Source organism: Pongo pygmaeus, chromosome 6 (assembly GCF_028885625.2).
Source record: "Pongo pygmaeus isolate AG05252 chromosome 6, NHGRI_mPonPyg2-v2.0_pri, whole genome shotgun sequence".
NCBI classification, from domain to species: Eukaryota; Metazoa; Chordata; class Mammalia; order Primates; family Hominidae; genus Pongo; species Pongo pygmaeus.
This window is the reverse complement of record NC_072379.2, coordinates 87,770,270-87,783,266: the sequence shown is the minus strand read 5'-3', so window position 1 is coordinate 87,783,266 and position 12,997 is coordinate 87,770,270. Positions and strand designations below refer to the sequence as shown.

Here is a 12,997-nt window from a genome sequence, read left to right as displayed (position 1 = left end):
AGCGTTTATTTTCCTTTGCGTTTTCTACTCAGCTTAGTCCTGAGAATGTTGTATACCAAATCCCCAGAATTTTGCAATTCATGTCTCAGACACTATCTTGAGGCTGGTTCCAACGGAGAGAAGTAAATCCCCTGCTCAAGTTGTCTTTTTCTAAAACTTTGGAATATTAACAGTTTACTTTAGGTTTGGAATACTTCATTGAGCTAGGATATGGGAAGCTGCACTTAAAAGCTGAGGCAAGGAAGGGAGGGACGGAGTAAACATGGGGTTTAAGTTTTTTTTTTTTCGGCTGGGGAGCAGGGTTTGTGCGATTAAAGGTACACAGTTTGAACAATTCAGGGAGCAAGTCACTCTCAGAAATTCAGCTTCGGATTCCTCAAACTGTCAGTCACAGCCACTTCAGGACGGGCTGTTAGGTTTTAAATACGCTGGCTGGGCGCGGTGGCTCACATCTGTAATCTCAGCACTTTGGGAGGCCGAGGCGCGTGGATCACGAGGTCAGGAGTTCAGGACCAGCCTGGCCAAGATGGTGAAACCTCGTCTCTACTAAAAATACAAAAATTAGCCGGGCACAGTGGTAGGCGCCTGTAATCCCAGCTACTCGGGGGGCTGAGGCAGGAGAATTGCTTGAACCCGGGGTTGGAGGTTGCAGTGAGCCAAGATCGCGCCACTGTACTCCAGCCTGGGCGACAGAGCGAGACTCCGTCTCAAAATAAATAAAATAAAATAAAATAAAAATAAATAAGCTAACGTGTGGGAGGGTTTGTAATCTCTAAACGGTCTATCTCAAAGTGTGATCTGGGAATGCTTCCATATCTCATGGGAACTTGTTAGAAATGAGAAACTCAGACCCCATCCCAGACATACTGAACCGGAAACTGTGGGTGGACAGCCCAACAATCGGTGTTTTAATAAGCCCCGGGGTAATCTTATACACGCTAAAGTTTGAGAACCACTGCTCTAGAGAAATGCACAAACGTTCCTTAGTGGACATTAAACAAAAGGCGAGGGGTTGGAAGGCGCGGAACGGACCTCAAGGGCAGGGCAGAGGGCATTTGAGAGGAAACTGGGAGAGGCCGGAGTGCGACAGGGAGAGTCTTAGCCTCTGAGGACGGTCCCGAACCCTGCGGACGCAGGGCGCCAACAGGTGGCGCTGGACGCGCAACCGACAAGGAGGCGGGGCCTGCAGCAGGCGTGGAGGCTCCGCGCTCTGGAGGCTCAGGCGCCGCGTGGGGCCGGCACCTCCGGGTAGCAGCGGCAGCCGAGACTCACGGTCAAGCTACGGCGAGGAGTGGGTGAGTCCCTTGAATCGTTCTCACTGGCTGCTTGCTCCTCGAGTCCGCCCGCGTGTCCCTGCAAGGCTGGGCGCCGGCTCCCAGTCTTGGGAAGGGTGTAGTGGGTCGCACGCCTTCTCGTGACCTGGACGGCGGCCCTCCTGGGCGAGCGCTGCTCAATTCTACCCTTATGCACGGCTCTGGGGCGCGCTGCCTTCCAGCCCAGCTGGGTTGTGGCCGGGCCGGGGATTGGGGGGAGCCAGGGACTCACATGAAGCCTTTTCGCTAGGGGCTTAAGGTTGTGATAGATTGTTTGTGCTCAGGTTGCATTTTGATGGCAAGTTTTTTAACGTGGCAAAGTCGCCAGAGTTTGCTGTGCATTGACGAATGACTGGTGCACAGTACTTAAAATCGTGCTACTTCTCGTCTTCGGGTTTCCTGGTAACAGAGGTTTTCATTTTTAGTCCTTAGAACACTGGCCCTACTCTTTCAGGATCTGGGTGGGGTTCAGGTTCCCTCCAAAATAGTCAATCAAGGCTTTAAATATGTAATTCTGGTCAAATCCACTGGAAGGAGTTTGTAGACATAAATTTTTTGTACACTTCCAAATTTCTTACTTTGTTACTTTTGTAAAATACATTTCCCTCCACATCCTGACGTGTAATAAAAGGTTATTCATTTAACATGAATGTTAAGCACGGAGGGAAAGCAATGCTTAAAAAGAAAAACAGCACAGTGAAAAAAAACCAAAAAACTCGACTTCACTTAGTTAAATGTAAAACAAGTGTGCACTTGAAAGTATAAAAGGTTGGAAATGCAATGCAACCCACAGTGTATTCCGGGCATTGGGTTTCTTCATATTCTCAACTGTGGGACATAAATATGAGTCAGTTGGGCTGTGCCAACATTTAGGAACACCAGGGCAGCCATCCTGGTACAGCAAAACAGCAGTCGCATTAGAAATATGCTTCACTTTTTTAAAAGGGGGTGAAAGAGAACTTTGGGTCGAATTCTGGAGTTCCTAACATTTTAACACTAGGTTGTTTTCTGTTATTTTTCTTTTTATGAAAAGATTTTACTGTAGAACTGAAATTACATTTTGGTTAATGTCTGATGGAAACCAACAAATTTATTTGACTCATAGTTTATTTTCCTGGCTTATGGGCATAAAGTTGACTGTGGGCCACACAGTCAACAAGCTTCCTCACTGTCATGGGCTTTTCCTTGGCTTTGCTCTTGAGTGTGGTCTCCTTACCATGCAGACAAATGGCTGGGTAACTCTCCAGGGCCACCCTGGTTTTCCACCCAGACTCCGTTTGTAGTGGCCATCAGTCAGCAAACACTGCCAACCTGCTAGCTACCCCAGGACTGGGTCTAGAAGACAGCGCTGAGCCTTTTCCTCTACTCCCCTTCCCATGCCACTATCTGCCTATAAAACTTTATCCTCCTCTAGGATACATCGCTCTACCATGCAGTTGAAATGCCTGCCTTCTCTCCTAGACCTCAAGGTTTTTCGGAGCAGAGGCTTTATCTCATTTAACTTTGCATTCCTCCTGCCTTACACTGTTGTTCACAATATAGTTAATGAATTCATATTGAATAAATGTAGGTGGATTTGTTAGCATCCTTACCATCCTGCAACTCTCAAAGTTAAAAGATCTTCTAAACATAGTGAATTATTTCTTACATTTGATTATAGTAGGTGACACTTCCATTCCTAGCACCTCCCTCCCCCACCCCACAAACTATTATGTTGGTGATATGGTTTGGAGCTGTGTCTCCCCCTCGGATCTCATGTTGAAATGTAACCCCCAGTGCGGGAGCTGGGGTCTGGTGGGAGGTGATTGGACCATGGGAGCAGTTTCTCATGGTTTAACACCATCCCCCCTTGGTGCTGTTGTCACGTTAGTGCAGGGGTCCCCAACCCCCTGGCCGCAGACTGGTATCAGTCAGTGGCCTGTTAGGAACTGGGCTGCACAGCAGTGGGGGAGCGGCAGGCCAGCGAGCATTACTGCCTGAGCTCCACCTCCTGTCAGATGAATGGTGGCATTAGATTCTCATAAGTGCACGAACCCTATTGCAAACTGCACATGCAAGGGATCTAGGTTGTGTGCTCCTTATGAGAATCTAACTATTGCCTGATGATCTGAGGTGGAACAGTTTCACCTCGAAACCCTATCCCCCTTCCCCTACTTGGAAAAATTGTCTTCCACGAAACCAGTCCCTGGCGCCAAAAAGGTTGGGGACCACTGCGATAATGTAAGACGCCTGCTCCCACTTCACCTTCCGCCATGACTATAAGCCCTCTGAGGCCTCCCCAGAAGCAGATGTTTCCATGCTTCCTTTACAGCCTGTGGAACCATGAGCCAATTAAATCTCCTTTCTTTATAATAATTACCCAGTCTCAGGTATTTCTTTATAGCAGTGCGAGAACAGCCTAATACAGTTGGTTAAGTCACCAAATGACTTGGAATAATGCTTCTTAAGGAGACAGAGTGTCATTTCCTCCAGAGCAGGCATGAGTGTCATTTCTATTTTTCCTCTTTAATGTTGGTCACAGAGTTGGGTTCATAAATACTTGATGATTGGCATATGCTTTACTCAGAATTCTTTTACATGCCAGTGGTGAACACCCGAATCACACTAACTTAAACCAAAAAAAAAAGGAAATGTGCTGACTGTCTAACTGAAAAATTCAGGATCTAGTCTCAGGGACTCTAAATACTGAAATATGCCACCAGGACTCTTCTGTGTCTTTATCTGCTTCTTGTTCTGCTTCCATGTTGGCTTTCTTCTTTTCTAATGAAAACATCTTCCTTCTTAGAGCATGGAGAAAAAAGCATGGCAGGCTTATACTGTCCTATCTTAACAAAATGTTAAATATATCTCATCTCTCTCTTCCACTTCCATATATAAATATCAGAGAATGACCATGGTTTAAGTAGGGTTCTGTGCCATCGCTAAGCCAATCAATGGGAGAACAGGAAACTGATTGCCCAGGCCTGAGTCATATACCCACTTCTGTGACCAGGGAATGAGCGTTACTATTTTGCGCAACCTCCCAAAATCACATTGGAGGGAGGAAGGGCATTTCTCCAAATGGAGGAAATGTTTAAATCAGAAAAGAATGTGGGCAAACTAAAACAACAAATATCTTCATCATGAATGTTCCGTAATTTTGAAATAGATAATATCTGGAAAATATTCCAAGAGTACCTCAACAAAGTAAATGTTGGCATATGTAAAAGCAACTCGTTATTCTTTGTTATGGTTAAACCTTTAAAACTTGGAGAATGTTTTAAGAACAGTCATGTCTCTTCATGACAGGATACATTCTGAGAAATTCATTGTAAAGCGGGATTTCATTGTTGAGGAAACATCATAGAGTGTACTTACATAAACTTAGATGGTGCAGCCTCCTACATACTTAGGCTAGATGGTATAGTCTATTGCTCCTAGGCTACTCATCTGTATAGTATGTTACTGTGCTGAATACTGTGGGCAGTTGAAACTCAATAGTAAGTACTTGTGTATCTAAACATAGAAAAGGTATAGTAAACATACATATATTGTATAAAAGATAAAAAATTGTATATTTGTACAGGACGCTTACTATGAATGGAACTTGCAGAACTGAAAGTTGCTCTGGGTGAGTCAGTGAGTAGTGAGTGACTGTAAAGGCCTGGGACATTACTGTACACTACTATAGACTTTATAAACACTGTACACTAAGGCTACCCTACATTTATTGAAAAATTTTTTTCTTTAATAATAAATTAGCTTACTGTAACTTTTTTACTTTATTAACTTATTATTTTTACTCTTTTGTAATAACACTTAGCTTAAAACATAGTCACATTGTACAGCCATACAAAATATTTTCTTTGTTTATTTACTTACTCCTTAAGCTTCTTTTCTATTTCTAATTTTTTTTTCTTTTTAGACTTTTTTGTTGAAACTAAGACACAAACACACACATTAGCCTGGGCCTACCTAGGGTCAGGATCATCAGTATCACTGTCTTCCACCTCTATATCTTGTCCCACTGGAAGGTCTTCAAGGGCAGTAACAGGCATGGAGCTGCCATCTTCTATGATAACAATGCCTTCTTCTGGAAGACCTCCTGAAGGACCTGCCTAGGGCTGTTTACAGTTAGCTCTTTTTTTGTAAGTAGACGGAGTACACTTCACAATAATAATAAAAAGTATAGTATTGTAAATACTAGGCAATAGGAATTTTTTTGCTCCATTATAATCTTATGGGACCACTGTTACATATGCAGTCAGTCATTGACCAAAATGTTATGTGACACATCACTGTATTTTAAACTATTCCTGGAAACACCTTTCCACCTAAAAAAGTACTACATGTGGTCTAAAATTCAGAAACACTTGGGATATTTTCTGTCAATCAAATTGTTGTATAATCTGTTTTTCTCATTGAATTTCATAAAGTGTAAATTGAAGATGTGTTCCTCTGGAAATAAATTCAGAACTAATAAAAACAATGAATAGTACTGTGACATATGTTTTCTTTCCCTAAAAAATGTTACACCAATCCTGGATGAGGATCTGTGAGTTTGCTAAGGAAAAGATTCTTTTATCAAGTGAGAAATTTGAAAAGTTGTTTTCCACAGGGTTGACCAGAAGACTGGGCACATCATTAATTCGGCACAACTCACCATTCCCATTGGAAACATACTAGCAATTCACATCTTCCAAACAAGGACCAACCTCTTACTCCAAAAGAAAAATGGTACTCTGAAAATACTGTTTCAGACTCCAGTGTCAACCCCAAAATTCTGTTAAACATAAATCTTATATCAGCTACCTCCAGCCTCCACTGATGACATTATTACTCTCAATATAATGCATTCCTAATTATATTTGCCATTGAAAGGATTTGGCTTTCCTCCAGATGGAAAGCTGAAATTAAATCTTCCTAAAGTAAAAGGCAACTTCTGACCCTTTGTAATCCATACAGGCACCTGGGTTATTCACTGAACAAATAAGTGGATAAAGAAGAGCAGTTACTGTTGATAAGAGGGCATTGGTTTGAAACTTACAGATTATAATATGAAGTTAAATGTATAAATCAGTCACTATTTCCATTTTTATTGTACTTTATCTCCATTCTAGTCTTTAAGCAAGTCAATTTTTTATATTGTTACATCAAACATTCACATCATAAGTAGAATAGACATGAAAATAATTATTTTTATTTTTACAGGTGGCTGAAGCCATACTATTTTATAGAATTAATGGAAAGCAGAAAAGATATCACAAACCAAGAAGAACTTTGGAAAATGAAGCCTAGGAGAAATTTAGAAGAAGATGATTATTTGGTAAAATATTAATAATAACAATAATAAATAATAATTTACATCTTTAAACATAATTCAGATGCCATTCTGTATCTCCTAGTGTTATGAAAGTGATTTTTCACCCTAGTCTGCTGATATCTGGACTTGGATTACTGTCACTGATACTGTGAAGGACAGAGTAGCATATGTGAGAGAAATAGTACCTTCACTGATTGTCAGGGACTTAGCTGAATAACCTTGAATAAGTTACTGAAAATCTGGGGTCTTGGTTTGTTTATACCATGAAAGCCTTGGACCAGATCATCCCCAAGGCCCTTCCAATTCTTTCTAACAGTCTATAGTTCTAAGTTAAAAAAAAAAACATCATCAATGCCCATATAACAGTAATTTTGTAAGCAAGCATTTTTGTCATAGACACAATGGCAGCTTACCAAGAGATCATCTAGTAAATTGATGATTCACTGTATAACCAAATAAATCTACTTTTGGATAAGAATCACTTGTTCCACTTTTGGTCAAACACAGGATTAAGTGTTTCTTACTACATTTTTTGATTGAAAAAGTGGCAGAAATTTTGGTTCCAAACTTCCAAATTATCTCAATGGAAGTTTTAGCAGAAATTATTTATTTAATCTTAATAATTTTAATAGGGAAAAGTAATTAATAAATTACAAGCATATACTTTATGAGTAACAATGTGCATAAAATGAAATAATTTCATTTTTCAAGTTAACTGTCTTACCTGTCTGAAGCATGTATTTCTTTTGTCCTAAAGACAAAAGTCTTTCAGTGCCACATAGACTATGCTATCTTCAACTAACCAGTATTCAAAAGCAAGATTCTGAATGCCCTTATTCAATGAGAAGCACAATGATTGAGCAATAAGTAATTAGTTCAAGAGATATCCCATTGTTTTGTTCAATTTTAAGATGTTAATTTTCTTTCCTTTGTAGCATAAGGACACGGGAGAGACCAGCATGCTAAAAAGACCTGTGCTTTTGCATTTGCATCAGACAGCCCATGCTGATGAATTTGACTGTCCTTCAGAACTTCAGCAAACACGGGAACTCTTTCCACAGTGGCACTTGCCAATTAAAATAGCTGCTATTATAGCATCTCTGACTTTTCTTTACACTCTTCTGAGGGAAGTAATTCACCCTTTAGCAACTTCCCATCAACAATATTTTTATAAAATTCCAATCCTGGTCATCAACAAAGTCTTGCCAATGGTTTCCATCACTCTCTTGGCATTGGTTTACCTGCCAGGTGTGATAGCAGCAATTGTCCAGCTTCATAATGGAACCAAGTATAAGAAGTTTCCACATTGGTTAGATAAGTGGATGTTAACAAGAAAGCAGTTTGGGCTTCTCAGTTTCTTTTTTGCTGTACTGCATGCAATTTATAGTCTGTCTTACCCAATGAGGCGATCCTACAGATACAAGTTGCTAAACTGGGCATATCAACAGGTAAGATGACAATGTTGACACTGTTACTAATAAAAAGTCTAAGTCACCTAACAAATTAATCATTTCTCATTGTAATATCAATACCCCAACCCTGTTGAAACTCTGTGTTGAAAAAGTCATCTATTTTAAAATTTTTATTATAATTACACTAGGGCTTGGTTGTCAGTCGGTTTTATATTGAGAAATGTTTTTTAAGCTGAAAATAAGGTACAACTTTAGCAACATAAGAAACATTTTGTTCATGGACAAGGCCATATTTCAAACTTCTACCACCCTCATAAGATTACTTTTTAATATTGTTGTTCTTCTCCTTGTTTACCACATATGCATGCACATTACAGTTCTATCCAAGTAAACCATCAAATAATTATTAGAAAATTAATAGATTATGGAAATGTTGCATTCAAGAAAAAAAGTGATAGCTCCTATGTCATTTGTCTTAGAGGAATGCAAAAAAAAAAAAAAGAAAGAAAGAAAAAGTCATAAATTTGTGGAGACCTGTTATCAGGGCTTCATAGTAGACACAGGGAAGAGTGTAGAAGGAGATTCACATTCAGGAAATAACTGTTGTTTGCATTTCTTCTTTCTTTATTTACCTTCTGGTAGGTCCAACAAAATAAAGAAGATGCCTGGATTGAGCATGATGTTTGGAGAATGGAGATTTATGTGTCTCTGGGAATTGTGGGACTGGCAATACTGGCTCTGTTGGCTGTGACATCTATTCCATCTGTGAGTGACTCTTTGACATGGAGAGAATTTCACTATATTCAGGTAAATAATATATAAAATAACCCTAAGAGGTAAATCTTCTTTTTGTGTTTATGATATAGAATATGTTGACTTTACCCCATAAAAAATAACAAATGTTTTTGTACTTGTTCCAATTAATAATGTGCTCTCCTATTGTTTTCTGTATTGCTTCTAATTAGGACAGGTGTTTCCTAGACATAAATAAAAGGCATTAAAATATTCTTTTTTTTTTTTTTTTTTTTTTTGAGATGTAGTCTCGCTCTGTTGCCCATGCTGGAGTACGGTGGCACAATCTCGGCTCACTGCAACCTGCGCCTCCTGGGTTCAGGCGATTCTCCTGCCTCAGCCTCCTGAGTAGCTGGGATTACAGGCACCCATCACCATGTCCAGCTAATTTTTGTATTTTTAGTAGAGACAGGGTTTCCCCATGTTGGCCAGGCTGGTCTCGATCTCCTGACCTCAAATGATCCGCCCACCTCGGCCTCCCAAAGTGCTGGGATGACAATCGTGAGCCACCACGCTCAGCCTGCTCTTTCTAATATTTGAAACTTGTTAGACAATTTGCTACCCATCTAATGTGATATTTTAGGAGTCCAATATGCATGGTTTATTAGTTCTTAAAAAATAAAAATATTCTTTTACCTGTCACCTGAATTTAGTAATGCCTTTTATGTTACACAACTTAGCACTTTCCAGAAACAAAAACTCACTCCTTGAAATAATAGAGTTTTTATCTACCAAAGATATTCTAGTGTCTCATTTCAAAGGCTGCTTTTTCCAGCTTACATTTTACATACTTACTTATTTGAAGTTTCTAAATATTCTTGTAATTTTAAAACTATCTCAGATTTACTGAGGTTTATCTTCTGGTGGTAGATTATCCATAAGAAGAGTGATGTGCCAGAATCACTCTGGGATCCTTGTCTGACAAGATTCAAAGGACTAAATTTAATTCAGTCATAAACACTGCCAATTACCTTTTATGGGTAGACATCTTTGGAAATTTCCACAAGGTCAGACATTCCCAACTATCCCTTCTACATGTCCACACGTATACTCCAACACTTTATTAGGCATCTGATTAGGCTGGAAAGTATGCCTCCATTTGAATTAGTCCAGTGTGGCTTAGAGTTGGTACCACATTCTCACAGAATTTCCTAATTTTGTAGGTTCAGCCTGATAGCCATTGGAGTTCTTTGGTCCTCATTAAATAGCTTTCTTCACACATTGCTCTGCCTGTTACACATATGATGAACACTGCTTTTTAGACTTCATTAGGAATTTAGGACTGCATCTTGACAACTGAGCCTATTCTACTATATGCACAATACCTAGCCCATAATAGGTATACAATACACATTTGGTAAAATTAATTTTCAACCAATGACATGTATTTTTCAACTAGTAACCTAGAAATGTTTCACTTAAAATCTGAGAACTGGTCACACTACAAGTTACCTTGGAGATTCATATCTGAAAACGCAAACTTAGCTATTTGATTGTATTCACTGGGACTTAAGAATGCGCCTGAATAATTGTGAGTTAGATTTGTTCTGGCAGGCTAATGACCATTTCCAGTAAAGTGAATAGAGGTCAGAAGTCATATAAAAGAGGTGTTGTCAGAACACTGTTAAGATTACATAGGTGAACAACTATTTTTAAGCAACTTTATTTGTGTAGTGACAAAGCATCCCAATGCAGGCTGAAATGTTTCATCACATCTCTGGATCTCTCTATTTTGTGCAGACATTGAAAAAATTGTTCATATTATTTCCATGTTATCAGAATATTTGATTTTTTAAAAACATAGGCCAAGTTCATTCACTTCATTATTCATTTATCAAAATCAGAGTGAATCACATTAGTTGCCTTCACAATTGATAAAGATCACTGAAGTCAAATTGATTTTTGCTATAATCTTCAGTCAATCTACCTATATTTAATTGAGCATCTAAAATGTGCAAATCATTGTGTTGATTCTGCAGGGATCCTGTTATAAGTAAGACTCAGTCCCTTATTTTAGGTATCTTGTGATAAGCAGAATTAAGACAAACACACAAGAGACAAAGCACAAAAAATAAATATGATAAGGGGATGAACAAAATGGTGGAGAAAGAGTAGACAAAGTTTTTGATCACCTGCCTTCAAAGAAAGGCTGTGAATTTTGTTCACTTAGATAGCTTGGAGATAAGAAATTACCCAAAAGTAAGGTGAGGAGGACAGGCAAAAAGAGTAGAAAGATGTGAATGGACATTGTTGAGAAATGTGATAGGAAAACAATCATAGATAAAGGATTTCCAAGCAACAGAGTATATCCAGATGAGGTAGGATGGGATAAACTCTTATTGAACCAATCTTCACCAATTTTGTTTTTCTTTTGCAGAGCAAGCTAGGAATTGTTTCCCTTCTACTGGGCACAATACACGCATTGATTTTTGCCTGGAATAAGTGGATAGATATAAAACAATTTGTATGGTATACACCTCCAACTTTTATGATAGCTGTTTTCCTTCCAATTGTTGTCCTGATATTTAAAAGCATACTATTCCTGCCATGCTTGAGGAAGAAGATACTGAAGATTAGACATGGTTGGGAAGACGTCACCAAAATTAACAAAACTGAGATATCTTCCCAGTTGTAGAATTACTGTTTACACACATTTTTGTTCAATATTGATATATTTTATCACCAACATTTCAAGTTTGTATTTGTTAATAAAATGATTATTCAAGGATCTTGATGTTTCTCTTTGTATATGTGTGATGAGTTTGAAATATTTGTATTTCCTTGCAGATTTTATTCAAAGCAAAAAAAACTTTTTAATACGAATCTCTAGCACTTTCTCTATGATAAAAGTAAGCGTGACAAAAAAATCACATCTGATTTGTCAGATTATGTAGCATTATAAATAATCAAGGGCTTTGAAATACCAGTTGTTGCTACCCATTATACAGGTATCATTAGCTATGAAAAGATAATTTTATCTGAATCTACAACAAAAGCGTAATAAGCATTTATTTACGATTGTTAAAGAACTTTCATTTGTCTGTACCCAGGTTTTACTCATGGAACACCTATCTCCAAAAACACTCAGACTATCTCTATACAAGTAAAGCAGCACAGTAATATCAGATACATAGCCAGGCAAAATTAAACTCAGGCTATCCAGGAGAAAAAAGTAAATTCAATAATTTCCACCTGAGTCGTGTACAGTTCAGTTTAACTTACTTTAATGCATTGGTAAAAGTATAACATAAAACATTTCCTGAAAGAACAAACTATATATTAGCTGTCAGGACTTGCTAACTCAACTGTTTGCTTCAGAGGTTTTTCATAATTAGCAAAAGTAATCATAAGCTTTATCTTTCATAGTGGTGAGCCATTTATTATTAAAGACAATAGAGCTAATGGTGCAAATTAGGAAAATCAATTAGGCTATTCAGTAAGTGGAGTCCAGTTTTTCTATTTTTTGTTCTATTGCAAAGGATGGTTATTCATTATTACATGGGGGGATAAGGAACCTCCTTGGGCACAAATTTGAACTCTGCATTATTGGAGTTCAGACATACAGAGACATATTTGCAGGCAGTGAAGAAAGGAGTTGAGAGCAGCAATTCTAAACTGGAGCCAGGGCAGACAAGAGTGCCCTTGAGAAAAAACTCAGCATAAAAGAAATCTAGGACTCTAGAATTGCAAACCAGATTCATCAAGGGAACAACATACTACGGGACCACTTAACTAAGCATGACATGTCATTCCGTAACCAGCTCTGAGATGCAGCAGTCAAGTACCATAGTCTCACCTGCATGGCAAAGTGTCAGCATCTCCAGTACTGAGAAGGAGAAATCAAGTTTCAACCTTCCTAGTACCAAGACATTATAGAGGCTGCAGCTTGGAACTGTTTGCAGGTGAAGTGGCACCTCAGTGAAGCTTTCAGGGACAATAGCCGAGTTCTGGCTTGATTATGGGAGCCCTGTCTTGTTAGCCATGGTAACAAGCAACAACAGGCCTATTCTGAAACATAGAATATACCTTTTTGAGGATTCCTAGTTAAAAGAGAAAGGGAATCAACAAGGGCCTTAAAAGCAAGGCACAAAACATCTAGATTCCATTTTTACTCATAGATTGGTAAGAACTAAACCATTCACTCTTTGTAGCTTTTCTGAAGTTTCTACAAGGGTTGG

General features: G+C 38.8%; 1 protein-coding gene across 2 annotated transcripts; it reads left to right on the top strand.

Moving 5' to 3' along the window:
• The first annotated feature begins 902 nt into the window (after positions 1 to 902).
• On the top strand, positions 903 to 11,547 carry STEAP1 (STEAP family member 1). Of its 2 annotated transcripts, XM_054493720.2 has the most exons (5): positions 903 to 1,295; positions 6,504 to 6,618; positions 7,551 to 8,063; positions 8,670 to 8,834; positions 11,197 to 11,547. In XM_054493720.2, the coding sequence occupies exons 2-5, from the start codon at positions 6,535 to 6,537 to the stop codon at positions 11,452 to 11,454; spliced, it is 1,020 nt and encodes a 339-aa protein (XP_054349695.1). In that variant the 5' UTR covers positions 903 to 1,295; positions 6,504 to 6,534; the 3' UTR covers positions 11,455 to 11,547. The 2 variants fall into 2 exon arrangements, with proteins under 2 accessions (XP_054349695.1, XP_063523701.1); XM_063667631.1 differs by having other exon boundaries at positions 1,065 to 1,295; positions 8,670 to 11,547.
• Positions 11,548 to 12,997: the final 1,450 nt, after the last annotated feature.